General features: G+C 41.3%; 3 protein-coding genes across 5 annotated transcripts in view; all 3 read right to left on the reverse strand.

Moving 5' to 3' along the window:
- LOC122633909 (serine/arginine repetitive matrix protein 2) overlaps nucleotides 1-5,736 on the reverse strand; it is a 28,287-nt gene extending 22,551 nt beyond the window's left edge. The window contains exon 1 of the mRNA XM_043822377.1: nucleotides 5,398-5,736. The gene's annotated coding sequence lies outside the window, so the exon portion shown is untranslated. The remainder of the gene's footprint in view (nucleotides 1-5,397) is intronic.
- A 664-nt stretch (nucleotides 5,737-6,400) lies between these two features.
- Nucleotides 6,401-10,125, reverse strand: LOC122633911 (myosin light chain alkali). Of its 2 annotated transcripts, XM_043822381.1 has the most exons (6): nucleotides 9,992-10,125; nucleotides 9,746-9,773; nucleotides 8,537-8,845; nucleotides 8,343-8,429; nucleotides 7,815-7,884; nucleotides 6,401-6,942 (listed from the first exon to the last, which is right to left on the reverse strand). In XM_043822381.1, exons 1-5 carry the CDS (start codon nucleotides 9,992-9,994, stop codon nucleotides 7,853-7,855), a joined length of 459 nt encoding a protein of 152 aa, XP_043678316.1. In that variant the 5' UTR covers nucleotides 9,995-10,125; the 3' UTR covers nucleotides 6,401-6,942; nucleotides 7,815-7,852. The 2 variants fall into 2 exon arrangements, with proteins under 2 accessions (XP_043678316.1, XP_043678315.1); XM_043822380.1 differs by lacking the exon at nucleotides 7,815-7,884.
- A 557-nt stretch (nucleotides 10,126-10,682) lies between these two features.
- Nucleotides 10,683-12,302, reverse strand: LOC122633686. 2 transcript variants are annotated; one of them, XM_043821902.1, is made up of 3 exons: nucleotides 12,101-12,302; nucleotides 11,862-12,022; nucleotides 10,683-11,666 (listed from the first exon to the last, which is right to left on the reverse strand). In XM_043821902.1, exons 1-3 carry the CDS (start codon nucleotides 12,192-12,194, stop codon nucleotides 10,971-10,973), a joined length of 951 nt encoding a protein of 316 aa, XP_043677837.1. In that variant the 5' UTR covers nucleotides 12,195-12,302; the 3' UTR covers nucleotides 10,683-10,970. The 2 variants fall into 2 exon arrangements, with proteins under 2 accessions (XP_043677837.1, XP_043677836.1); XM_043821901.1 differs by having other exon boundaries at nucleotides 11,862-12,302.
- Between the last annotated feature and the right edge of the window lie 683 nt (nucleotides 12,303-12,985).

Raw genomic sequence — 12,985 nt, forward strand, 5'->3', positions numbered from 1 at the left:
TTACCATCACCGACCGTTATCACGTTTTTCTTCCACGTTCAACTACCGGCGTGACTACAATAAAAAGTTAATTACCACGCCTACCAACTTACATACGAGATTCTTGCATCGTAAGAAATCGCCGTTTAATGCGACCGGAAGTCGCGGTATAACGCCGTTTAGCTTTTCAACCGTAAATAACAATACGAAGATACTTGTTTCCCCCAAAACGTTTGCCGTCATAGTTATTTTTCAATGAAAACTTTAAGTTACTGACATCAGACGTTTTTACGAAGTTCATTAAAATACCAGCTTCTGTGCGTTCTTCTTGCACGTCGAATGGACCAAAGCTACCATTGTTCTGTATCGTGAATAGGCGAATATTTGTAGCACACACATGTGTACACACACACACATCCATCACATACACGTATATGCAAGTACAATCAATGATGCAAAAGTAAATGCATATATCGCAGAATAAGATTTTATAATTAATATGATAACTGACTAGAGATCTCTTGAACGGTCACATTGTTAGTTTCTCTTAGAAAAATTTTGTATTTTATAATGAAGAGTATTTAAATCGGTCGAAATTCGGTAATTTGCGGATCTATCGTTATCGCGGCCGCGCGGTAGGGGATAAAAATAAAAAACTAATCGAAATTACGTCTTAGATTGCTCAAGTCGCGTCTATTAACATGAGACTGATATAAATCGTACAAACGTTTTTCACCTCGTGGAATAAATGACGATACGAATTTATCGCTGATGTAATCGTCGGTACGCCAACGATCGGATCGTTATCGGCACGCGGTTGTTATACGGCTAAAGAGAACATTCCAAGTGAGAAGTTATCTTTAATCCACGCAGTGCAGTACGTTTTCGAGCTACGGACGGCAGGTTGTTCCATCATCCAAGCAGAAACCCGAAGGAAAGCTTTTTATATTTGAGTTAGACTCGAGTGTACCTGCTATGGAAAGTAACGCGACACAGGACAGCTATTGGACCATGGTCCAAATGCGGTGCAAACCATGCACTTTGATGTCGTTTAAAGGAAACGTAATGTGATTAATGTGTATATAGAATTACGTACGATTTAGAATTAAAAGCGACGTCGTTGCGTCACATTCCTTTTCCTCGAAACTTGCTGTCACAAAGAAAGCGATATGTCAATATAAAAGTGACGCTGACCGTTATATCATATACAGCTCTATTTTCTCATCAGTTTCTTAAATTAAATGAAATTAGAACTTAATTATCTCTTAAATCATTCTTCTTAGATCGATATTCCTTCGAAGACGAGATTAGAGCGTTTAGTGGAAGTTATCGCAACTAGGTGCTCTACTCATCTCGCGGATAGCTTTTCGAGGATGAGGAGCGATTCTCGTACGTGTGCGGACTCTTGCTGTTCAGGAAAGAGGGAGGGAGAGAAAGAGAGATAGATAGATAGATAGATAGATAGATAGATAGATAGATAGATAGATAGATAGAGAGAGAGAGAGAGAGAGAGAGAGAGAGAGAGAGAGAGAGAGAGACGCAGTCAAGGCCTCGCGTTTAGACACCGTCAATCCGGACTGGATTATTCACCGCGATATTGCATAATCACGCACTGGCATTGCTACTCCTTTCGAAAATAGCTGTAGCTGAGAGTTCTATTCTCTTCCACTATTCCACGCGCCTATTCGTTTTCGTCATTACACTGGTTGGCGATTGGTAGCAAACAGTAGGAAATACTGACCTGCGATTTTATCTTCGAAAAAAGAAACTAACTGACCCCATGGTTGGACTTTATCGAAATAAATGTGAAACTTATCGATACAACTATTCGATGTCGGGCTCATTCATAATTAAATTATTGTAACTATTTCATGAACGAACAACGAGCTGTATCGTTTGAGTCGACCTCGTATGCTATCGTCCATACGACCCTTCTTTAGAAACAGATAGAAAGAGAAAAAAGCTTTCTCAGCGATTCCATACAAGCACTGGATACACTGTGGATGCTGTGTGGGTGCGTCTTAGGGATCGAGTAGTTTTCTCCTCTTTTTCCGCACGTTCCTTCCGTCGTTCAATTCGAGAAGCTTTAACGGTCACTGAACTCGCTGTTCTGTCTGTTCTTGCTCATCGTCGCGCTGTCCACTCTATTATAGTTGGACGAGCTGGTAGCGTAGGAGAGGTACTCGTTAATAGGCCAAACGCGATTGATCACGTGCTGGCACGTTGGAATTTCAACAAAGCTTCCACTCCTGGAGATCGTTGCGTTCACTGGAACTAATAGTCGTGAGATTTTCATTACGGTTTCGGAAAGACGTTGTATTTGGGTTTGCCAAACTTTTTCATTGGCTGGCTGATCGTACGGAGGGGAACGTTGGTGAAATTTAATTGCGCGTAACTCCAATATCAAGTAGAAACTTGAGAATTCACAACAAGCACGTATGTTAACAGTGGAGCGTTTAGAAATGCACTTCATTTTTCCGTTTACGAATTTGCTTGGATATAGGTATGTACATAAAAGAGTACAACGGCCAGCAAACACGTCGAGAAACGATATTTTTTAATAGCGATGAAAAACATGTCGGGGAACATCAGGTACTGGACCTGGTTCTCCGACGAGAGAGAACCTTGACCAGTAACGACAAGCTTTCATAAAACGACGTGCGCTTGCGTATTATTGGATGTCACGCCTCATGATGAGTCATTAAGTGATCGTAGAGTTGAAGATGCGAGGAAAGAGTCGTCGTTCTTTCGCGAATTTTTTTTTATCCGGAAACTCGTCGCGTTCTTTTATGTGATTAACGAGGATATGAAAGATTAAATCGAACGTCGATCTAGACGAGTAGGTAAGTATAGTCGAAATCGTTGAAACCGGCAATAGGTTCACTTAAAGAGAGAAGCCAAGCGGAAGCGTCGATCAAATTGCGGATGGCAAACCGAGCAGAGTCGCGCCGTTCCATTTATGGTTTCGGAGGGTCTTCCGATTAAGGTCGCGGTACCCATCATCGACGTTCAGTCACGGCAATTCTGCAATTACACGCCCACAAACATCGTTAGCCCGTTAACTCTCCTTTATTTCTTAATGGACACCATTTAATATTCATTTTTGCATTCCCGTAAATTTTTGTCGTTGTACGACATTGATTTTTCTCTGATGTACACAATGTAAGCTAGAAAATACGAATCGACAACGCACCGAGGAAGCGCGAAAATCGTCCCGTGCGAACGCTGCCTGGAGAAAAAGAATGCGATCGTAATCTATCCTTGCAAGACCTTGACAGCTCGTTTAAGAGACACTCGTTCTTTTATTTGATTTCACGGCCGAAACCGTGCCGTAGGCTTAATGTACGAAAATGGTGGTATAGGAAAGAAGAAGCGTGAAATAAGTTCGATGGTATACTGTGAGAGGCAATTTGTGTTACCTATATGATTTAAAAAGAAAACATGAGTTTCTTCGAGTATGCCATCACTTCGAGCATATCGAAGCGACGATTCGTTAAATTTTTCACGATGCTATGTCTTCTCTCTTGATCTTTTCTCAATAGTAAACTCACGAAATTAATAGACCGAGATAACGATCGCATCGTTCGATATAGTTACTTGCCTACATGTATATATTATTTTCACGTGATTATAATCGCGATTGCCGTGGGGCACGACAGTCGGACAATTTTTAGTACCTGGCACGGTAAAAGCTTTGCTGGGACAGCTTGAGCGTTTAGTCGCCTTGAAATGAATTGTTATAATCTGGGAAGAGAATGCGACACGCATTTCCCATCTCACGTCCGCGATCACAATGAGCTTCGACGAAAGAATTATGCAAAGTAAATTAGGCGTGCGAACTGAAGAGAGTGAGAGAGAGAGAGAGAGAGAGAGAGAGAGAGAGAGAGAGAGGGAGGGAGGGAGAGTGTCCCGCTTGGGACGACGAGATAATCGGCATTTTAAGATGGCTTCTTAGATTTTCTACGTGCGTACGGTCGTTCGTTTCAAGTTCATATCAAACACGGCAGACTTTTTCAAAGAATTCGAGAGAATCCTATGATTCCTAAATCAGTGAGAAACCAGAGAGAAACTGTCTACCACTTTGTTCGTACGGCTCTCGGCATAAATTATTGACCCAACAAACGGCTAAAGAGTTTCCACGCTTTTCAATTTGGTCCTCGTCAGAGTCAATCAATCGATCTTATCAATCGACCGCGTCTAATCGGATGTTAACTCATTCCAAGACGATACTCACTTTTACTCGAACAACTTGCTGTCGTATTCTCCACGACACGATCTTCATTGAAGATATAAAGAATTGCATGCAATTAAGCGTCTGATAAAAAGTAGACAATAAGTATATGATATTTACGTGAAAGCGTCTACAAACACGTCTGAAAATCGACGAATTTCAGGAAAGAAAATCTTTCGTCGAAGAATGTGCGACGTGTCGTAAACTATGGCGCCAAGCGGTTCGTTGACTTTCCTTTCCTCGAGTACCATCCTCGTCACACGCGAGAGCTATTCAAAGTAGTCTCGGAGTTATGCACGTTGTTTTTCAAATTGCGAAGCGAGAGTACGAGATAAATCTACACGGAGGATTTCCACGAAAAATGTGTTATCGCTGAGTTTTTCTTATTTTAAGCTGATATAGAAACTTTGAGCGCACTTTCGTTTAACGTCAACGTCTCGTCTTTGAATATATCTATGGAGTTTATCTATATCCATGTGTACGTGTTTATCTACATGTACGTATATAGAGTAGTACTTGTAGTGATTGTACGCGTACAGGTTCTGCGATACCAACATTCAAGATTTAGATATCGGACAAACATCAACGACGATGCTAGAATCTAATTAACGTAAGATAACGTAAGAACGCGACGTTTCTAACGCCGAAAGGTAAAACTAAACCGATTTCCAAGTATTCGCGTAGAACGTATAAATCGTTTGAGACTTCGGTCGCGCGCGAGCGATAAGTATACAGCAGCTCGTGGATCGATTCCATCAGATAGAAGTAAAAGAAACTTGAAAGGCGCAATTTTATTTGAGATCTGCTTAGTGCCTTCTACTTACGGCGCCATTTAGAAACTAATGGAACAGCGTGCATAGGTAAATGCATTATGTCAGATACAGACGTATGAACGTAAACTAAGGTTTTTTAACGTCTTTTCCCATTTCTTTCCCGATTCTCGATAATTCGGCAAATCTGTTTGGCACAATAAATCGTCGATCTCAGTAGCGACATTAAAAAGTCTATTTTTCAAGATTTTCCACGATATCGAACACGGCTCATCAGTCAAGATGGCGGGCCCGTGGCGTCCCGACCAATCAGACTTTTCTACCGACGTACGCAAGAGCTGCGAGGAACTGGGAGAAACGACAGAAGTGGGTGAAGATGAAACGTCCTCCCACAGAAGAGATCTCGTCGTCACCAACCTGTTCTAAACGTCGAGTCGTCCTGCTGTAGCCTCTTCGATGCTGCGTCCTCCTTGGTTGAATTCGTTTGGACGTCCGTCATATTTCGTTCTTTATTTTTTCTTTTTCTTCGTTATCGCTTAAAGTTCGATGTTACACTTTCTTTTTTAATTCGGAGCTTGCGTTTACTGCACTTGTTAGTGAAAAATACAGCGATCGGATCGCCGAAGAACGCGAAAATACGAAACAATGATCTGTCATCCGAGATCAGAAGAGAAGGAAACGCGCGACACTTGCGACGCGTTTGAACTGACTGTCCTGAGCGCCGACTTGCCGGGCAAAGCCATAACTCCACGCCGGAGATATCCGAAGTCAACCGAACTAATGCAACGCGCACACGAAGTTAACGTTCGACGCACGAGATTTTCCGATGTGACGCGAATAATCTTTTGGCGGGAGAAAGGAAAGATAGTGCGCGTGTGCGCGAGAGAGAGGTATAGTGCTACATCTCTATATTTCTTTCGATATTTTTCTACTCGCGTCTTTCGAGATAACAGTCATAGGATATTATCGATAAACATTTCCCATTCGGTGATGTATGACCGTGATTTTTCTTTCTTTTTTCTTTTTCTCTCCCTTATCGTACGTCGATGTCCGCCGTTTGCTTTTTATTATCGTTCGGGAATCGACATTACTTTTCCGAAAATTTCAACTCTCGATAGCTCGATTGCACTTACGTAGTTCCATGCATCATCTTTAATTCTCGATCGATTAAATTTAATATTATTTCGGATATATGAAGTTTTGCTGCATTCCATTTATGGTTGTTATTAATCATCCATTCTGCTACGAAGCAGAGAAAGAGGTTTGATTATTTTAATAACTTTGTTCCAGCTAAAGATAATTAAAAGTAACTTCCGCATAAAATTGTTCGTATGATATTATTCTATCGTTGGGTCGTTGGGTTTCTCGACGATACTATCTCTTTCGTGCGAACGTTTTTTGACAGGGATGACATGTAAACTTTTATTATTGGCAATCCCCGAGTCACGAGGAATGTCATTTATTAAAGTAACAATACGAAGTGTGTAAGTGAAAACCGATCGTTTAGTTAAACTTTGTACAAATCTTTTTAAAATATGACCCTAGACGCGAGATCGTGTTTATTAAACGAGCGTCTTTCTTAGCTGTCATTGTGTACTTGAAAAGTGATTGTCCTTTTTTTCCCCTATTTCTTCGTGTGCATTTTCTTGAAAACCGATGATCTTTTCGCTTCTTCTTCGAAGGATAATCCTGAGGACTTTTATGGATGTTACTTTTTCTTCGTTTTTTTTTTTTTTGTTCTTTTTATTATCTTTTTAATGAATTTTATACGGAAATGTGAAGAGATGCGATCAGCGTGGTGATCGCGCGATGAATTAACAAGGGATGAAGAGAGCATGATGAATATGACAAACGTGTCCTTCGCCGATGCGTAGTTTAGAAAGGTAATTGCCGAAGAGTCGAAGAAATTTGTTTGTATCTATGACTCCTCTTGTGCTCTTTCGCACAATCTGCGTAGGAACGCTGAAAAGAATAATCAGATATTAAAACACCTCGCTCGTATCTCGTCTTCCTTAACGCTTTCTTACAAGCGACAGGACACAATCGACAAGACGGATTTACAGTGATCGTATCGTCTCTTTTCTTTCTTTTATAATCGTCGATATTTGTTAGATCCGTCGTGTCAATTGGAAACAATGTCCGCGTGTATTAATGTCATGTACGATTTATCTGTGTATAACTGTAAGCATTAAGAAAATATTACGTTTGCAACAATTTCAAGTACGTTATTGTTTGGTTTAGAAAAGCATAGATAGAACTTGGAGAAATTATTCGTGTGTGATAGTATTCTTAAAGTCACACGAATAAGGACATATCACACATTTAAAAAGAGTAAGAAGAAATGGAGGACTGATTTGGAGTTAAAAGACAAACGCATTGAAGCGGGACACATTGTATTTCGAAAGAACCGTGAGTCATCTAAGAATGCTCCATTAAACGAATTCTCATATCGTTTCAAGTGGTGGGATTGCAGCGTTGACTCCAGTCGATTCACGGATCTTACTTACAAACCTGAAGTTCTCGTACGTGCTTTTGTGCGAGAAGCAAAGTTATCGATTTCAGCATCCCTGTGGCGCCGCAAACCTACGTCCTATAAACTGTCGTATGTACGTGACGAGACAAGGCGAAATAAAGCGATGACATTTTCTGATGAGAAAGTAAAAATCAAGAGATAGAAAGAGACGATAAACGAGACGAAGAAGCACAGGAGGAAGGGGGGAGGAGGAGGAGGAGGAGGAAGAAGAGGAAGAAGAAGAAGAAGAAGAAGAAGAAGAAGAAGAAGAAGCTAAAGTAGCGAGAAAACGAGGACGCGTCTACTAGACGAGGACACTTACGATCGATGACCTCAGTGTACCAATGGCATCCGGACAGCTTACAAAAGCACCATCATCTTCTTCAAGAATGCTGTGAAATACAAATAAAAGTTGGACGTTTCAAATAATGGACAATTACGATGGGCCCGTGATGTATATTTTTTTGTTTTCTACCATGTTACTTCCATGTTGTCCGAATGTTTTGGCTGCGTCTATAAATAATTTTTCTTTTTTCTTCCAAATTGAACTAGTCGTGCGACCAAATCTCTATATACTAAGGTAATCGGGTCATTCCTTTTGGAGCGTCTGGGAGGCTAGTTAATTGCCTGTTAATGTAGTCGATTCGACATGTCAACGGGACATAATAAACTGGACGTTAAAAAACAAACTATTGGTTGGGCAATTTTTCTCTATTGGATTCTTCGTTCGTGCTTCACACTAACGCGACTCACTAAGATGCAGGTCTTCTAATTTTCTTTTCCTCTCTCTGTCTCTAATCGGGAAGATGCATTCAAATATCGATAATGATAACGGAGATATTATACTTACGAGTATAAGGGATGAAGCCATCGTCGTCTTCCGGATCCATGCAATCTTTTAGCACCGTCTCGACTTCGGCATCGGCAAGGCGCTCACCTATCGCAGTTAAAATGACAACGAAGGATTACGATCTATCAAAAATGGTATATATTAAAATGATAATATTTTCTCGGTATCGACTATCAATCAATTCGTGATCATACCGAGCGAGAGTAACGTATGAGACAATTCGGCGGCTAGCATGGTTCCATTTTCTTGCTTGTCGTAAAGCTTGAGACACTCAACGAAATCTTCGAAACAACCTTGCTCCTTGTCCTTTTTGCACTGGCTGAAGATTGGCAGGAACTCGTCCAACTTCATTTTTTTCTCGCCTTTCTTTTTGGTACCACCCAGTTTTTCAATTGTTGCATTTGTTGGATTGAGGTTCAAGGCTCGTAGAACGTTTCCAAGGTCGACGCAGTCGATGACGTTGGTACCGTCGGCATCGTAGATGGAGAACGCAAATTCTGCTTCTATTTCGCAACGAACGCAACGAAATACGATTAAACGCGAAGTGTATTTGCAAATATGAGATTGCAACATAAACCAATAAATTATCTCAAGGATCTGCCGAATATTCGCGATGCGGATATCAATGTTCTCAAAGGTGGAAGCGAGTAGTAACTTCTTTGAAAGTATCGAATGGCCGTCAGAAATAGGTACCTGGACGTCGTCCTCTTAAACTTAACGGGGAAATACGAAATTTGGGTTAATATCATCCTGTAATAGTTACTGCGCGGGTATCAGGTTCAAAAGTCTGAATCTATTTTAAGTCCGAGCATATATCCCCACCCTAGGAACCGATTCAAGAACTCGCTGGTAGAAGTAGTGGGTCAGATTACCCCCGCCGAACCATATAAGAACAGCGTGCTGACTATTTTTGACATCTCGCTCGTTCATTCGAAGAGCCATTTCTTCGTTTCTTTCCTGACACACGCTCCTTACGTAACGATATGATAGTTGACCGACATATTGCCCAATATTTCGGAAGTTCTATCGCTCACTAAAATTAGAGCGATACTTCTCGATGTTCTAACCAGCAGCTTAACATTATTGATTGCTGATTCGTCAATGCCCGAAAAAAATTCGTCAACATCCGGCAGGACGGTTTCAGTTTTAAAAGGAGAAAAAAGGAAAAAACGAATTGAACTCGTTCGCTCAACTTTTGATTTTTTTGTTAACTCTACGATTTCTAGAGTGACAGACATATAGACGGACAGAGTTCCAGAAATATAAGAACGAACGAATTAATTCAGTTGTAGCAAAAAAAAAAAAAAAAGAAAAAAAAAAAAAGACACGAGAAGGAGTTCCGCGAGTACACGGAACTTTTCCTTCGCTTAATTACTTAAATCCTCCCCTTTTTTATTACTCACTCTCGACGTCTTTGGGGCTGAGGTCTGCCTGTAAAATAAAACACACGTTTTTTATTGGATTTATTCTAAATCCGACTGTCATCCTTATCCTTATACGAGCATACTTTGGCATCGAGAAAAATGTTCGATCAAATCAATCAATTCGCGATTTTGCAACGATCATTGAATCGAGTTTAATTAACATAAGAATCGATTCATTAAAGGAAAGATCGACGATTGATAAACGACGAGAAAGTACGAACTCACCATTGTTGATTGTCTGGTGCTTCTATGGGATGCTGATCTCACGGAGGTAGAAACAGAAGTGGTACCGGGTGTTACCAAATTTATTCATTTTATTTCTACAGATGGCGCGACGATCGAGATAGACGAGAAAGATCATGCTGAAACAAAGTCATCTCGACGAAGAGGAGAGCATTGGCAACGTTGCGGTCCAAAAACAGTTCGAGAAGAAGGAGCTCCGTACCTCAAGTGTGCTTCCTACTACGATAAATGGTTTTCAACAGCGACATTCTCGGCGATATATCAGGGTTGCCAGATCTGCAGTGACGTTAACAAAACTGACAAAATGAAAATACATATGTATATCGATTCCGGCGGCCTTCGATGTTTCGGACCCTCGATGTACGGGAAGCAGCGATTTTGACGAGAGACTCTTTGATTTTATATATTCAGGCGGAGCTTTTATTTCACCAACGGCGACCTGCTAGACCAATTCTACGATTGCTATACGAGTACATATGTACATGTGTACATAATCGTGGCGAAGAAGACGTGTATTTGGTAAACGATCATAGAAAACGACGATACAATGTTCGCGCGAAGAAAAGAGGAAGGGATTGGGGAGGGGGAGAGGGGGGAGAGAGAGCGAGAGAGAGAGAGAGAGACGTATCTTTAAAAATGTATAATAAAGAATTTCTAGAAATTGGCAAGACACTTTTCAATTTCTTTTCTTTTCTTTTCTTTTCTTTTCTTTTCTTTTCTTAACGCGACGCCTTTTCCTCCCCCTCAGACGTAATTCCGTCGGAGGACTATGCGATGATCAGACTGCCCGGCTATTTTTACTTGCTCGGCACCGTCGACACAACCGATCGACGCTATGTTCATCGTAGAGCGTCGCGTTGCTAGAAAATAGTACTATCAGAGCAAATATGTAGATATGCATGTATAAAAATGGAGAAACGCTTCCAAAGTTGCGTCTCGGTCCTCGTACGAAAACATCCCATCAATTCTTTCCACGCTTGAATCTCTTTAGGAAGAATCTTTTGAGCCTTCGGCCCAAGCTCTCCCTTTTCTTCTTCTTCCTCTTCGACTTGATTTTCTTGTCGGTTTCTTTCGTTTCCACGGAGAAATCATGAGCTTCTTCGATCTCGTCGATGGACGTTCGCCGTGGCGGATAATCCGTGGCATTTTCCTCGAGATAAACCTCGTCGAACGAAAGATTCCTCGAAGAAGACGCACCCGACATCATCATCGACGACTTCAGTTCGTCCCTATCCTCGTCTACGAATTGTCTGATCGATCGAGATTCCTCGGTGATGCTCTCGTGCGATCCTTCGGTATCTTCGATTATTCGAATCAACTTTTCCTCTTTTTCCTCCCAAATCGTAATTTCTTCTTTGAACTTTTCATTCGATTTGCCAGCGTCGTTGCGATTTAGGATGGTCTCCTCGGTCACGGTCTCCAACTCCTCGATCATCCGGTGCAACAGATTGATAGATACTTTGGTGGTGGCATCGTTAGTACCGGGTTGCTCTCTTTCTTTGCTATACGTCGACGACTTTGTACGTTTCTTCTTCGAAGACTCGGCATCGTATGCGATCGGCTCGACGTCACCCTGACCTTGGATGTCGGATATCTCGACGACATCGACCGTATTGTCGATCGTTGTGCTATCGATGAAGCACGCAGTCCGTCTCATCTATTTCGATCAACGAAAGCAAAGTCAATGAATACGATATCGCGTTCGATATTTATAAATCGGTAAATTATTTATGATATGTCGATCATTCGAATTGGGATCGAACGATCAATTTGTCTGAGATGAAATAACGTCGATGGGTTTCTTTTTTCTTTTTCTCTCTTTTTGTTTCTTTTTTATTCTTTCACTCATTACCTGGCGATCCAAAAGTGAGATGGGGCACGATAATATATAAGACGAGTCACCAATTTGCACACTTCGTAAGTCATGGACCACACTCTCTGTCACTTCCTTTCCTTCCCCCTCGTTGTGATCCGTATACGTGTCACTGCGTTGCATATGATTATATGACACTTCTGCAGATAAATGAAACAATATGAGTAGGATTTTCTCGGTACCAATGAGTCTAACGATCGTAAAGATTTTTTTAGGACCTTTCTTGAATTCTATTTTAATTTTATCAAAAGCTTTCAATACTATCTGATCTATCAGGCCTCGTGCGAACGTCTCCACCGTGTCTTGGGGCATTCTAGCTCGATTGGAAAATTAATATCTAAGTTATGCGTTTGACAAACTGTGAGACCGTCGAATTCGTCGTGTCCGTCGATGATCGTCGTCTTGCACATATCCTATTAATCGGCTATATTCAGGTATCGTAAGTCGCGAGTTCGAAATGGTCGAATCTCGAAAAATTGATCCATAAGTAAATATGTAACAATTGAATATCCGCTTATGCCAATGGAAACTGCCGATGAAGATCGTCGAATAAGCATGCATAATCATTCCATTACTTGCTACGTAATCAAATTTATCGGTTGATACGAACTATAATGTGTGCCGAGGCCCTTCTATCTGGGTTAGATTAGTCACATGTACGTTTTGATATGAGAAAAGAAAGGACGAAGAATCAGTCGTGATATGAAATACCCATCCGATAACACGATTATCTAAAGTAATGTCATTTTTTTAGAGGCCTCGATGTCGAAAAACCAAAAATTTCGATTCATTAAATTCCGTTCGATCCGGTGGTAGCGTTAAAAGATAATATTTCGTTGGAGAAAGCTCGCTGGTATAAGATAACGAATACGAGGGAATATTAAGATAGTAATAAAGCGCACGCTAGGTGGGTAAAATGGGTTGGTATAGAGTTGGCAAGGTACGGGTGGGTCGACCGACCGACCCATCCCTCTTAGGAGAGTAGGGGTGGTCCAGCGAGCAGATTCCTGGACTGATCGATGGAACGACCGGCGCATTGGATTTTCCGAGAGTCGCGCGCGCACATTCCCATCGTTTCCACGGCGTAGCTAACGTCCCTCCAC

Source organism: Vespula pensylvanica, chromosome 13, assembly GCF_014466175.1.
Source record: "Vespula pensylvanica isolate Volc-1 chromosome 13, ASM1446617v1, whole genome shotgun sequence".
Lineage (NCBI taxonomy): Eukaryota > Metazoa > Arthropoda > Insecta > Hymenoptera > Vespidae > Vespula > Vespula pensylvanica.